The sequence below is a fragment of the Podarcis bocagei genome (assembly GCF_964188305.1).
Source record: "Podarcis bocagei genome assembly, chromosome: 9".
Taxonomy (NCBI): Eukaryota; Metazoa; Chordata; class Lepidosauria; order Squamata; family Lacertidae; genus Podarcis; species Podarcis bocagei.
The window spans coordinates 51,385,913-51,401,631 of NC_138134.1; the positions used below are offsets into that span (position 1 = coordinate 51,385,913).

Here is a 15,719-nt window from a genome sequence, read left to right on the forward strand (position 1 = left end):
GATTTACCTGCTTTAATTGTGTTTTATTTATCTGAATTAGGAAATGTATGCACTACTGATCATTTTTAGCAAAATCTCTATAGAGTGGCTTACAAGGTGTCATAAAATGTTACAGAACAGAAATGGGAATACAGTAAAGACATTATAAAAATCTGTTGAACCTGTTCAAACATATGCTGCTTGTTCCTGTGCTTCTCCCAGAAAACAGGTTATATTATAGCAGCCTTTTTAGACCACTACTCCCAATAGTCAGGGATGATGGGGATTGCAGTCCTTTCACATTTGGAGGGCACCTGCTTTGGGGGGATAAATGGGAGGGAAATGCAGTGCAGAAGCAAAAGTGTAGTTTAGTGGCCAACATGTTTTGGACCTTGTTAGTGAGTTCTACAAATAAAAATATTTGTATAGTTAACAGAACTGTGCATTAGAGATAAGACCTAGTCAAATGAAGCAATGTTTCTGTGTGGTTTTAAGAAGGGAAAAGCCATAGCTTAGTGACAGCATACACAGTTCAGCTCCTGTGCTCAGGTTAGCTGAATTGGGAAAGAGCTCCTTTGGTGACTTTGGAGAGGCAGTGCCATTCAGAATATGAAGAATACTGGGCTAGATGAACCATATCAAAGGCCTGCTTAGTAGCAGACATCTCCTGATCCACAAGCCTGATTTGATCCAGTAGTTACCAAAAATTCCAAAACACATCCAACAAATCATATCAAAGCACCAACTTTGGTGCTTTATTATTCATCTGCAACAGGCATAGCTTGGTCAGAAGAGCAAAATCCAACTCCTATAACAAAAAACATGTTTTTCAAATTTGATACCGTCAAATATAAATCCATGATAATCTTGTGGTCTTTGCACTGAATTGGTATTAGAACCATTTCTCTTAAGAATATTTAATGAAAAACAGGACATGGGGATTGGGCCCTCTGGGAGGGTTTTATTATATGCTTTGGGCAGAGGTTGTCTTGACGCCTATGGATAATTTTTTTTTATGGATACATAATCTGGTGGTGTGCTGGAGCATCAGAACAAACTTGGCTGACTCGAAGTGTGTGTTTGACTATTTTCCAAGTTTACCCAGTGCTGTAACTGATGTGGTTTAACATAGTCTTTTCACAACAAGGAGTCGATTTCATTTTGAGGTGGCCCAGTCATCCATGTGTAGCATATAAAACACTTGCACTGCAATGGTGCTTATCACCTCAGATTATAAAATGGCTAACAATAGCATCTTGGTTGTACACACTTTCATTATTTCCCTTTGTATAGTGTGGGGCTTGTCTACAATGAAGTTTACTGTGTGTCTGCAGCTGTTAACATTCCTATTTAATTTGCACAATCTACATGACACTGCCTTCCAACAATACCAACCCTGATGCTCTCCCCTTGTAAATGTGGGTTTAGCCATACAGGGATAATCTAATGAACTGGGGGAAATTTGCCCTCAAACCGCTTCACTGGGGTCACAGACTATTTGTCACAGTGCTTTTGGATAGGTGAATCACCACTTTCTGCTCTTCCCCTTTGCATGACCACTACTTCCCTCGTGCTTTCATTTCCTTTTATGTACATTCTTGTAGCTGTTTCTGGCACGCTCCTGAACAAAGTGTAGCCTTAAGACATTTCTTAATTTTGGTCCTTCAGATTTGCACAAAACCAGAAAATTACACAAACCAGTCACATTAAAAATGGTTTCCCGAACATTTATATTTGGCTGACTATGTGCTTTTGTTTACATCCTGGGCTCAGGGCTCATTCCAATCCCGGGTAAGTCCCATAAAAGGAGGATTCTGGGGAGTGACTTACCCCACTCCAAAATTAGTTTAGCTCAGTCATGTGACCTATTAACCCAATAGAATTTACTTGAGCAGAAGGGTTGGTGTAAGTCAAGGGTGGTGTAAGCTGACACAGCTGGCAGTAGCCCCACTCCTGAACCAAGTTTGGAAAAAAATTACTCTGGCTTCCTATCATTTGGATTGCTTTATAAGTGACTAGGTCAGCCACACTCTCTCAGCCTAATCCTACCCCACAGGGTTTTTGCGACAATAACAGGCGGGGAGGCATGTGCGTTGCACTGATTTGTGGTGTAGGATAACAAGCTAGTTTTGTACAATAAATGTTTCCAGCTCTGCTTTCCTAATCCATTGCCCCACCACCCTGTCAGATGCCTTTTATGTTTAACTAGTAACTGTGGAGACATTAGCAGACCCTGAGTAAAGGGGGCATGGGGATGCAAGGCAGAGAGGAAAGCACAGTGTCCCTACAGATTTGCCATAAAAAGAAGTGCTTTACTGAACACTCCACATGCATAAGACAGAGTGTCTAATAAAAACATACGCATTCTTGGCAACTACTCCCAATCAAAACAACTTAAAAACCCTGCTGCATGCAGAGAGGTCAGTTATCTGAGACACCCCTAATGAGACTGGGTGCCTCTACCTGATGAGGGAGAGGAGAATATCTTTAGGAAACTGGATCTAAAGGCTACCTGTATATACCCTTAAAAGTTTTCTAATATATCAGGCCACAGCTTCACATTACAGATAGGCTTTAGAAGATGTTGGAGATCTTCACAATGGTTTCATGGTTCATGTTTCCTCACAATATAACATTTGTAATATTTGGGTAGTGGAGGAAGAGGACTATGTGTGTGCTTGGGCATCATAAATTCTTTTTATTTCTTTGAGAGCTGCTTTATATCACTATGCATGTTGAATTGGTTTAGTACAGAATATGACTAGAATACTTCAGGATAGTTGGCATATTTGATTCCCTAAGAGTTGTGGAAGCGTGGTTCGGCTGTATAAGAGACCCCTGATGAATTCCCATCTTCACTCTGGGCAAAAAGAGTTAGAAAGAGGTCATAGTCTGGAGATCTCCTCTTGATCTGCCCAAGAGCTGGCAGGGTCAATATTGTCATTAACAGCAATCAAGAAGGAGGTACAGAGTGAGAATCGTTTGCATTTGTAATACGGGGTGCATATTATTTTTTTTTACATCCCTTGTTATTGCATATTTATAATGTTGAAAGTAATTGAAAAGGAGCAAAAATAGAATAGAAATTACATGAAGCTGATAAAATCTGAAAAAAATAAACACTGCTTAGAAATGTAAATTAATAAAACCCTTTCCTACTAAATGAATTGCTGTACTGAGCCTCTAATTCTATTGATGTTCCAAACTCTGCATAGCTTCCAAAAGAGTGACCAAATGTATGCAGTTCAACCATCTTTACATTTATTACTTTGCACTCTGTCTACTGGTCTACTCTACTATGAGGAACTGTTCGGTCTTCCAGTGCTGTAGAACAAGCTGCTTCACTTATAACCTAGAAAATATGTGTCTTCAAACAGCGGTCAGTCAGCCCTGCAAATGGCTTTGGAAATTCTACATGATTTCACTCATGTGGGCTTCTGTTAGGAAGAGAAATTAGTCAAAACTCTTGATAAATATAGTTCCTTCAAATGTGAGCACAGTCAACAAAGTTCTGCATGTAGTTAACTGAGAGCCAATTGAAACATTATAGCTCCCATGCGAAGGCTGATTAAAAAGTGTTTATCCTCATACTTTGTATCCTAGGCATAACATTTAAAAGCCTCTTACACTATGTATTGGCTCAAATTTGTAAAAGGTCAAATTTGTACAAGGGCCAGCAATTGCTTGGGATGTGCATTGCTGGTGGTGGTGGGAAAACACTGTGCACATTTTGGTAAATGGAAGGAATGACAAGCTTTTAAATGCTACTTACAATGCTTTTGGGAGTCTGTAACATTTAAAATTGGCCTGATAATTCTTGTAAGGGAGAGACAGTGGTTTTAGTGTTCAAGATAGTGGTTTAGAAAAGCCGATAAAGGGCTGTTAAGTGGCAAAGCAAGAGAAACTCTGCAGCTATTCTGAAAGAAACTTAAGGGCTTGTTTACATGATCTAGAACAGTGTTTCCCAAACGTTTTTGGGCAACGGCACACCTGTTTACCGGAAAAAAATCTCGCGGCACACCACCATTAAAGCCCCGCCCCCGTGATGTCATTCGGGGAGCCGGCGGCCCGGGCCTGAGCTGGAAGGAGAGGCGGTGCTTTTCGGCACAAGGCAATCGGCCTGGAATTGTTTCCCGCGCGCTGCGAAAGGGAACAGCTGCGGTCGCGCGAACCCTCCGGCGCTGGGAGGGGAAAGGGCGGAGTCGCAGAGCACCAGCTGGCCGAGCGGTTGCGCGCAGCGTTGCGCTTTTGGAGAGCGTGCGGCTGCTGCTAGGGGATCCGGGGACGTGAGCAGGCCTGGCCCGACCCGGGTTGAAGGAGGACAAGCCGGCAGCGCGCCAAGTGAGTTCGGTTGCGCGCGACGGCCCCCGCTCCCCCCACCCCCGCCGGATCCTCGCCGCCGCCGCCTCTCGCCCGCCTCCCTCCCACGGCACACCAGCCGATGTCTCACGGCACAGTAGTGTGCCGCGGAACACCGGTTGGGAAACACTGATCTAGAAACAGGGTGACCAGATGCCAATGAAGACAAGATTCCTGCACCTTTTAATAGTGGCATAGGAGAGGGAATTTCAGCAGGTCTAGAGTGCACACTACACATGCTGAAATTCATTTTTCTAATGGTGTAGGAGTCCTGCCCTCTTTTGCATCTGGATACCGTATAAGGAAAGCAGAGTTGATACAGCTGAATTAACCATTCTTCATGCAGGAAATAAATCCCAGAGTGCTATAGTCATACTTTCAGGTTCAAGGTCTACAGTTTCCCCACTTTACTCTTTGCACAAGAGACAAGGGAAGTCCAAGTACTTCTGATTATCTGGGGGTACTTTTCTATGCTCTCAGCTTGATTTAGCTTCTGATCAGATTAAAATAAATCAGAAGGTAAATCTATTTAAGATGTTCAAAAAGCCAGATAGCTGATCACCTAAGCAAGCCCCAAGTGCGTTTTTAAATGAGGGCGGGGGATTTTTCACTCATGCATGGTGCCAGATTAACAGCCCTAGAGACTGAAGCCTTCTATTTATCCACAGAACAGGTACAGCACAGTCAGCAGCCATGCAAGCTTTCCCACAGCAAAGTATCAACCAAATGTCTCAACCCTGTTCTGGAGGAACCACCTGTTGAGGTGAGAAGGTAGTTCAGTCTCTTTATGTCCAGACTTGATTTGGCTTTTCTGTAGTGACTGCTGTTAAAGAACCACACCAATAGCCCTAACAAGGATGTGGACTTTGGAGAAAAGCATCCAGCCTTTTGTGTAGGCCACATCCATTAAAAAAAAAGTGTTGTTAACTGATAACACAATATTTTGGAGCAACTTTGAAAATATGGCTCAATTATTTTTCTGGATGAAGAGTTTTTACATCAAGTGGCGTAGATTATCAGAAAATGACAGCAGGGGAGCATGGTCATCTTAGTTTCTTCTGCCTCCTGATTATTGTGAAGAGGCTGAGAAAACAAACCCTATGCTCCTCAGCAGGAAATTATGCTGCTGTACATGCAGAAGGTATGCCGTTTCTGGTTAAAAGGGGGAAAGGAAAGGTTTCTTCTGTCTCCCACTGCTGGTTTCAACGTTCTCATTCACAATGAAAGCTTGAGAAGGAGATGGAAGACTGTTGGGGCCACACTTCACTCATTTGCTTGACCTCTCTTGGGAAAACCTAAAGCAACTCAAGCCCCCCTTCCCCGCTGAACGTTTTCCAGAATTTTTTTGCAGAGGGTGGGGGGTGAATGCAAAGTGAAGAACGATGTTGTAGTTTTTAACTTGTTTTATTTTTTAAAATTTATATCCTGACCTTCCTCCCAAAGGAGCTCAGGGTAGGAAAATGGTGTGGGAAGTAGTTCCAGATCCACTTGCCTTGCCTTTCTGTCCTTCTGCAGCTAGTCTAGAATGCATATCTCTAATGGGGAAAAGGCAACAGTTTCTTTGTGGCAAAACCTATGGACAGATGGTGCATTATATGTGAAAGATGCTCTGTTCTCTGTTTCCATGCCTTGTTCTACAGTAGCAATCTATTATCGATCACAATTCCTATGATCTGCCAGGGGCTTCTCTTTGAAGGTGTTCTTAGTGCATTAAGTGAGAGCAGCATGGCACATAATGTTTCTAGTGGCTGTTCTCTAGCTATAAAATATCCCCCTCCTTAAAGTTTGTCAAAGTCCAGAGGCAATGTTAACTTCTTTTATTTAAGAGATACTTATTGGGATAGTTTAGCTCACAGGTGTCAAACACAAGGCCCGTGGGCCGAATCCGGCCCGCGAGACCTCGGCATGTGGCCCGTGTAGCCGCCGCCGGCCGCCAGCCTTCACCTTTTATTATTCTTTTATTTAGACTCTAAAAGGACGGGAGAGAGAGAGAAAGCCTCCGGATACGGGATCAGCAAGCCCGCCAGGTGGTAGCGCCCGCCGGATCCCTGTTGCGGCCAATCCCAGGCAGCCCAAAACACGTGCGCCCACCCTGAGCGCACCAGGCGGCGAAGCAGCCCAGCCGTCTGTGCGCTGTCGGGAAACCCAGGGAGAAGTGGGAGGGGAAAAGGAGAAGAGGAAAACACACACACAACACACACGCCCCCGAGCCAAGCAAGCGTGATTTGCGGGGTAAAAACCCTGCCAAGCCTCTTTACTATATCTTTACGCTCCGCTTTGATCTTTTCCCGGGCGCACAGCCAGGTTAGGTGCAAAAGAAAACAGCGAGCTGCGGGAAAGCGAGGGCCTTTGCTGCTCCCACTGAACTAATCGCTCCAATTTTAATATTGGGGGGGGGGGGTTCTAAACTCTTCACTTCTCGGAAGAGCTTCTGGAGGCTCGTTGGATTCAGCTGCGTCTTGTCAATTATTTTTATAGCCACCTCCCTTCCTGTCAGGATGTGCCTGGCCAGCTTGACCTTGGCGAAGTTTCCCTTCCCAATGGTCTTGAGGAGGCGGTAGTTGCCAATGTGAGGCTGCTCGTCAGCGCAGGAGGCGATGGAGTTGTGGCAGCGAGCGCCCAGAGAGTGGCTGGACCACGACGAGCCCTTTTCCGAGTGGCTGCTGGCCAGGGTTGAGGGCTGCGGGGACAGCGGAGGTGTCGCTGGGGCGGGGGGCGGGTCAAGGGTGACCACCGGGCAGCGCTGGTGCGTCTCGGCATTGCGCTCATTGCCCGTCGCCAGCGCGGTGCGCAAAGACATTGTCCTCCTCCTCTTCCTCCTCCCAGAGCCAGGCCGCCGCGGGGGCGAGGGGGGCTACCTTCCTGCTGGCCTCCCCCCAAGCGGACACTCATAGAAGCCTCCAAGTGGCTGGCGGAGGGAGGGACGGACAGGGGGAGGGCGCTGGAAAGGGAGATGCTATGGGTGGGGGAAGAGGGCGAAAGGCGCTCCGTGTGCCCCCGAGGAAAGGGGGCTTATTTCCCCAAGGGGGGGCTCATGTTTGGAGTGGGGTGGGAGCAGGCTGCCGCCGCCGGTGTTGCTGGTGCCGCCACGCCGCTGCTGCAAAGGCCACTGGTCAGTTGCTGGTGCCGGGGCTGCCTCTCAGAGCCTGCGCGCCCAGCCCGGCCGCCGCGTTTTCCCCGCAGGCAGGAAAGGGCAGAGGCGCTTCCTGCCACCCCCCATAAGGCTCCCGAGTGGGGAGGAGGGCTGCGGAGGGAGAGAGGTCCACCGGGGATGCGGGCGTCCAAGGCGGGCGGGCGCAATCCGAGCCACCGGCAGGCCCCCTCCCGTCGTTGCCGCCGCCGCCAGCACAAAGCTCGGTGGCTCTGCTGCCGCCGTCGCCGCCAATGCTCCTGCTCCTGCCGAGGCGGGGTTCACGTAAGGCTGCTGGGGCTCCGGGCGGGCGGAGAGGGAGCCATCGGGGCTCCCCGCCATTGGCAGGCGGGCTGGAGGCGGTCGGGGCGGGGAGGAGGGCTTGGGGAGCGATTCTAAACTCAAGGGTGAACCACGACGTTATGGGCATAGCCAGGATTTATGTTGGTGGACACCCACCTGCCATCATCCTCTGCCTGGCTCTGGGTAGCAGATTCAGAATGAAATGTCTCAACAAGAGTTGTTTAAAATTGTTTGGCAATATTTGTAAAATATTGTAAAAAATTAAAAAAAAATATTACTGTACAATAATTGTACATTTGAATATCTACTTGCCATTATTCTGACTATGTTTCTGCTTTCAGAGCTAGTTATTACATTATTACAAAAAACAGTAATAATTGAATGCAGTGACAATAATTTATGATAATAAAGAGTGGACACATAGTCCTACAGATACAACCGGCCCTTTGAGGGTGACCAAACTGCTGATGCGGCCCCCGATGAATTTGAGTTTGACACCCCTGGTTTAGCTCCATGTTTTAATCTGTAGGTTTTTTTGTACAGTGGTACCTATGGTTACGAACTTAATTCATTCTGGAGGTCCGTTCTTAACCTGAAACTGTTGTTAACCTGAGGTACCACTTTAACTAATGGGGCCTCCTGCTGAGGCTGTGCCGCTGACACACAATTTCTGTTCTCATCCTGGACCAAAGTTCTTGACCCGAGGTACAGTGGTACCTCGCAAGACGAATGCCTTGCAAGACGAAAAACGCACAAGACGGAAGAGTTTTCCGTTTTTTGAGTCGTTCCGCAAGACGAATTTCCCTATGGGCTTGCTTCGCAAGACGAAACGTCTTGCGAGTTCTTGCGAGTTTGTTTCCTTTTTCTTAAAGCTGCTAAGCTGTTAATAGCCGCTAAGCCGCTAAGCCGTTAATAGCCGCTAAGCCGCTAATAGCCGTGCTTCGCAAGACGAAAAAACCACAAGACGAAGAGACTCGCGGAACGGATTAATTTCGTCTTGTGAGGCACCACTGTACTGCTTCTGGGTTAGTGGAGTCTGTAACCCGAAGTGTTTGTAACCCGAGGTACCACTATAGTCATATACAATCCACATTACAGTGATGTGCTCTATGTGTGCCTTGCTCTGCAGAGCCTGGAAAATCTCCATGGCATGCAAAACTACTTTGGATTCATTTGCACTTGTTTCCAGTTGGTTTCTGCACACAATGCAAAGTCCCGGTCCTAACCTACAAAGACTTAAATTGTTTGGGGGCAGGATATTTGAAGGGCTGTCTTGTCCCATGTAATGCTGTCTGGCGACTGTGCTCTGTACTGGAGGCCCTGTGTCTCACCAGTTTCAGAAGCATAAAAGACAGCCAAGCAGCGCCTTTTTTTGTTGCAGCATCTGCATTGTGGGCCTCCTCTCCCTAGAGAAGAAGTTCAGTTGGCTTCCTCTCTCTTATGCTTTAGGTGCCTTCCTAAGACTTTAAAAAAATTACCAAGCTTTTAATGTGGCTTAGAGCTTTGTCTCCCTGTTTCAGTGCTGAATTGTTTTATATTTCTCTTGGTTTTATTGTATGGAACTGATTTTATTCATTTTGAACTGCTGTGAGCTGATATGAGTTTATTTTATAAATAAAAGCCAGGTATGTATATTTTTAATAAATAAAGGAGATGTATCCAGATACAAAACATAATAACAGCAACAAACCCAGGGCATAACTCATGCTTGTTCAATTCACTGATGGCCTTTTCATTGGTCCTCTTCCAGTTACGGGAGGTCTTTTGCATCCAAGAACAGAAAGCAAGGGAGGCAATTTTCACCACTTATCTCTTCATCCTGCAGCTCCCAGTTCCCTTAAATTCTATTCTAGAGGATTGGGACTCTCTAGCCAGTGTAAGAAGTATTGCAGGGTGCAGCAGGAGAAGAGGAAATCGGTGAAAATTGTCTATCCCCATTCCATTATTAGGCCTTCACTTTCAGGAATTGAAAGACCCCTTCTACTCCAATAGATAAAGGTAAAGGGACCCCTGACCATTAGGTCCAGTCGTGGCCAACTCTGGGGTTGTGGCGCTCATCTTGCTTTATTGGCTGAGGGAGCTGGCGTACAGCGTACATGTGGCTAGCATGACTAAGCCACTTCCGGTGAACCAGAGCAGCGCATGGAAACGCCGTTTACCTCTCCCCGGAGTGGTACCTATTTATCTACTTGCACTTTGACATGCTTTCGAACTGCTAGGTTGGCAGGAGCTGGGACCGAGCAACGGGAGCTTACCCCGTCGCAGGGATTCGAACTGCCGACCTTCTGATCGGCAAATCCTAGGCTCTGTGGTTTAACCCACAGCGCCACCCACATCCCTCCAATAGATACAACCCATTAATTTTTATGTAGCTGAATTTTTCTGAAGGAACTCTGTGATACTGCAAAACTACTTCATTTTTTGAAGAATTTCGGAACTGCAGGTGGTGTTTTGGCTTCATATTTTTTATCATAAATTATGTCTGAAAAAGCTTGTTGCTTGGGTAAATGTGAGGCAAACATGAGGGAAAGCAGCTTATTCTAGTAGGGCAAGAAGTTCTTGCTTGAGCTGTATGTTAACCTTGGTCAACTTCAGAAATCCCTGGGAAGATATCGGTGAAAGTGACTACAAAACCTTCGTGTAATGCAGTCCTTACAGGTTCTGGTATTGATCTAAGTCATGAGCAATGCCTTTAAATAATTTTGCATTTTACATTTAATGGAATTTTACAACTCTCCCACCCCGCCCTATGTGTGGATACATAGAATTTGTGTTGCGTATTCATTTTTACTTTAAGCAAAATACTGCTTTTGAATATAAATTTGTGTAGTAGCCATGCACTCTGAACTATAATGAAACAATTCTCACTGTCCTCTCAGTTAACAGAAATCTAGTGACTTTTGGTTAAAGTAAGTACAGTTCTAGATCTGCCCAAGAGCATTAAACAACAACAAACCTCTTTCATGTATCTGGAAATGAGAGAAAATTAAAAACACAGAAATATCTTAACAAGCTGATTATTCCACTGTATTATACATTTTCCAGGAGGAAATCCAAGAAGATGTATGGGGGGTGGGGGTGGGGGTGTCCTTTCAGGCTTTATGTTTTATTTATGATTTGAAGCTTATTTCAGCCACAAAGCACTTCAAATGTGGCAACAAAAAAATCTACTCACCAAAATTTCGATACTGCTGATCTCAGTTTCAAAATAATAAACAAGGTTGAACTGAGAGATGGGATTTGAGTTCTAACTTCATTTTTAAGCTTCAGAAAACAGAGCTAAGCAGCTGGCAGAAAAGTAGGTTGCAATTAAGCGGGGAAATGTCATTCTTTTATGTTGGGCATCTGAACCACACAAAAAATCTTGAGTGCGGTTTTTATCTCTATGGCCACGTTTATATGTACATTTCTCTGTTTGGTGTTCATCTGCTTGACACCAACCAAACATAAGCTTCTTCATCACAGGAGCATGTGGTTTTAAGCCTTTGTTGCTTTTTTGGTGAACCGAGGCAATATCTCTTCTGAACTCAGCCAGCAAGGTTAGCCACAATTATTGTAATGACTTCTAATTGATCTCTCCGAGCCTTTCCCTTTTAAATACGTTGTCTTTCATCTACAGACCCATTCTGAGGAGAGACCGTTTCAATGTGAGGAATGCAAAGCACTGTTCCGAACGCCATTCTCTCTGCAGAGACACCTTCTAATACATAACAGTAAGTGCTAATATAGAAGATCAAGAAGTTCCCACATATCACTGCTGTCTTGTAATCTGTGAAAGTAAGTGCACTGTTAGTTTAGAAGACTGTCTGGTGTAGGTTAGTATCAGAGTCTTTTCACTAAATGCACACAGAGGGGGGGAGGGATGGAGAGGGAGATTTAGAATTTAAAACTCTAACCATGACTAGTAAAGTGGCATGTAGTTTATCAATAAACTAGTGATGCATTGTATCTTTGGCTGGGAACGGAGTCTTTGTCTATTTGATTCAATAGAAAAATGATCTTTAATATACCATTAGGCTGAGAGCTACAGAAAGACAAATGTGTTTATTATTTAACAAACATCCCTGGGTGGTGAGTCCTTCTGTCAATGTGGGCAATACGAATGAGTTCTTCAGAAGATCTAATCCTGGTTCAATGCTTGAAATTGACGTGCCTGTTTTGTCAGCTCTTCCATCTACTCCTTACACAGGAATAGCCAAATTTGTACAGCACACATTGTCTCTCTTGTATAAAACTCCAGTGGTGAGTATCCTGACCTTACTGCTTAGTACCATTCACCAGTAAATCCTGCCCATTTTGTAATGAGCTTCCCTTTTTTCAAGATATGTCATTGGCAGGCAATGGTCGGTAAACTCCTAATGACCATAATTCGTGTGGTGAATGGTGGTAAATGATACACATGCAGCCTAGGACATTCACCCTAGGAATGTGGCTCTCTGCAGAGAGTGTGATGTATATTCCAATTCAGTCCTTTCTGCTGCCTGTGATTAGCATAGGGAAGGGGCATAGGTCAGATGATTCGATCCCTGGAGTCTCCAGGTAGGCAGGAAAAGCTCCTGCCTGAAACCCTGGGGAGCTGCTGCCAGTCTGAGTGGAAAATACTGAGCTAAATGGACCAATGGTATGGCATGGGTTAAGGCAGTTTCCTGTGTTCCTATGTTAGCACACATGAAGGGGAATATAATTGTATTTGTGGATATTTGAGGGTGATATAGAAGGTGAAGTCATTGCGGAAAAATTAAAGTCCTTATGCAGAAATTTACCTCATGATTCAAATATCATCTGTGTCCTGAACTTGGTTGCCTTAGTCGCAAGTTAGCTCCTCAAGAATGGTAGCCTCAGATGATCTGCCTTAAAGAACTGCGGGAAGGATTACAACCTGATACATAAAGCATTGTGAACACTTTAAAAGCATTATATAAATGCTAAGTATTATTATTGTAACCCGATACATTTTGTTTGTGATGTTGCTCTCCACATGCCTGTGTTACAAGGCAAGTTTTAGCCAATAATAATAATAATAATAATAATAATAATAATAATAATAATTATTATTATTATTATTATTATTATTATTCATACCCTGCCCATCTGGCTGGGTTTCCCCAGCCACTCTGGGAGGCTTACAGCATATATAAAAACAGCTAGAGAACTGCAGTATCCCATGTGAATTTGGGGGTCTGTTCAACAAACAAAAACATTTCAGTACCATTCCCCATTGCTACTACTAAGAAGCAATTCAAACAAAACTAAAAGTTGTGGCTGCGAAAGTCAAAGAATTCCCTATAGACTTCAAAATCTGTTTCTCTACCTTGAAATCCATTAGGCATTTTTTAAATCTCCTTGATGCCTGATCGTCTTGATCGTTGTTCCTCTGGTGCCCAAGCATGCGAGTTGAGATTTTCTTTGTGTATCTTTTGTATGACTCATAGAAGACCTGAGATTCTTAGATAATCCTTTGAGACTCAAAGGTGACGTGTACAGAAATGAAGAAAATGTGCCATGTTTGTACAGCATAATTGTGCTTGTAACAAGTTTCTGAAAGTATTGAATGATTCTCTTGTTTACTAGGCTGACCTTGTACAGAGTAAGCAAAATCCTGTAAAATGCCAAACACTACCCTGGTCCAATATTGTGCTGAAACAGTTAATTTTTCATTCACTTCAAAATTTTATAGCCTTCATATCTCTATAAAAAAATTTAAATGTCTAAGGCCCAACTGTCAATAAAACAAAACCAACACAATACAATAAACTGATCTGCAGAAAACACAACTTGAAAAAAGAGAAATGCATGTATTTTTGTAAACTAATAACAATATATTTTTAAAAATACCATGCAATACAATAAAATTAGTATATCTGCTTGCATTTTATGTTTTGTTGTATTCACAATAGTATGTGGCTGTCTGCAGCTTGCATTAGTTTTTGTGAGTTTACATTTTTCAGTGGTTTCAGAATGGTCAAGCAGGCCCAAATACAGTGGTACCTCAGGTTACATATGCTTCAGGTTACAGACTCCGCTAACCCAGAAATAGTACCTCGGGTTAAAAACTTTTCTTCAGGATAAGAACAGAAATCGTGCTTCAGCGGCGCAGCAGCAGCAGGAGGCCCCATTAGCTAAAGTGGTGCTTCAGGTTAAGAACAGTTTCAGGTTAAGAACGGACCTCCGGAACGAATTAAGTACTTAACCCAAGGTACCACTGTATATAAATAGCGATGACCAACACTTCCTATCTACGTTTTTAGCTGTTTCTATTTTAGCTGTAAGCTGCCTTAACTTTTTCATTGCTGAGAAATATGCAAATTCGTCTTCACTTGAGTAATTTGTAGAGTAGGAAAATACCTGGAATGCACATTGCGTGTAGATTTCTAAAGTGAATGCCTGAAAAATGTGCTTTCTTGGACATCTTTCAAGGAATTGTAGCAGGAGGATTATACAATCGTAACTTGATTCTCGAATGGAATCGGTTCAGGAAGTCCGTTTGACTTCCGAAAACATTTGAAAACCAAATATTTGAAAACCAATTGAGTGCTTCCTGCACTCAATCAGAAGCTACAGAAGCCACGTCAGACGTTCGGCTTCCAAAAAAAGTTCATAAACCGAAACACTCACTTCCGGGTTTGTGATGCTCAGGAGCCAAAACGTTCGAGTCACGAGGCGTTCAAGAACCAAGCTATGACTGTATGCCACATGAAGTTACGACACTTTTAGAAACAGTAGTTTTATAAACACCCCTTAGTATGATAGTGGAAGTTAAGCTAAATCTACTACTAACATAGCTTTATTCCTTTTTCCCCTCTGCAAGGTGAAAGAACCTTTAAGTGTGATCACTGTGATGCAACATTCAAAAGGAAGGACACATTGAATGTTCACATACAAGTAGTTCATGATGGCCATAAGAAATACAAATGTGATTTGTGTGACAAAGCCTTTGTGACACCGTCTGTGCTTAAGAGTCATAAAAAAGTAAGTATAACCCGTAGCTTGTAAAAACTGAGGTCATTGTAATAGGTTAAATTCGTTCAGTGTGTACTATGCTTACCTTTGAATATACAGATAATGGAATTTATTTTAAGGTAAATACTTTCAGCTGCGAATTGTCCATACCAACAGAGTAATAAATACTTATGAAAAGTGATAGCATATGCAAATATTAGAATTAAGGTAGCTGTAAACACAGTTTTCAAAAGCAAGCAATGAAGACCTTCAAGCTTATTGCTGTGGTCCAATCTTATTTATGAATCAGTGGAGCTGTTTTAAGACTCCCCAACAATCTTTATTCCTTTGACTGTGACTTACTACAATTTTTTCCTCATATCTCACTCTCATTCCTTATTCTGATAACAATAGGACTGTTCATTAGCTTCAGAGAGAAATCTATGCAAGAACTTGTATTATTTTAATTGATTGTTTTGGGAAACATTGCAAATGTGGATGTGGACAAATACCCAGAAGGGTATGAAAGGCTGGAATAAATCATTCTTTCAACATTTCTTCGTCCATTGCCTTTGTATACCTTCTGACAGCTATTGAAAAAGCCCAATGACTCAAAGTACATAGCTTCTTGGGGAAAATGCTAAACTCTTCCCTTCTTTGTTAAGCCATTGCACGTTGTATGCCCTCTCAGGGCCAAGGCTGTGGTCTTGAATTTGAAGTATTGACGGGTTTGTATTTGTCTTCACTTTGATTTCATTATTGTTTTGTGCTGTTGCATTTGATAAGATGAGCTAAGTCAACACTCTCTCCACCTCACTCTGTAAATCCTGACTTTCGATGAACAGAGTAAATATTGACATTGTTTATCCACTAGGGATGCAGGAGTTAGTGGCAGGATTTATTAGGATTAAAAGAAGTCTCTAGAAGGTCATATCCTCTGTCACCTTACCTAACTGGCAGGTAGTCTTATGGTTTTGATTAAACCCTTAACAGTTTTGTAATGGAGGAG

At 43.5% G+C, this 15,719-nt stretch overlaps 1 protein-coding gene across 3 annotated transcripts in view; it reads left to right on the plus strand.

Annotated features, from left to right (window-relative positions):
- PRDM5 (PR/SET domain 5) overlaps window positions 1–15,719 on the plus strand; it is an 88,907-nt gene that overhangs the window by 40,905 nt on the left and 32,283 nt on the right. Inside the window, exons 11-13 of one of the 3 annotated variants that reach the window (XM_081208104.1) lie at window positions 5,012–5,101; window positions 11,391–11,484; window positions 14,580–14,740. In XM_081208104.1, the coding sequence (XP_081064230.1) occupies window positions 5,012–5,101; window positions 11,391–11,484; window positions 14,580–14,740 (345 nt within the window). Of the gene's footprint in view, window positions 1–5,006; window positions 5,102–11,390; window positions 11,485–14,579; window positions 14,741–15,719 lie in introns of all 3 variants that reach the window. The other 2 variants (XM_081208106.1, XM_081208105.1) reach the window with 2 other exon arrangements.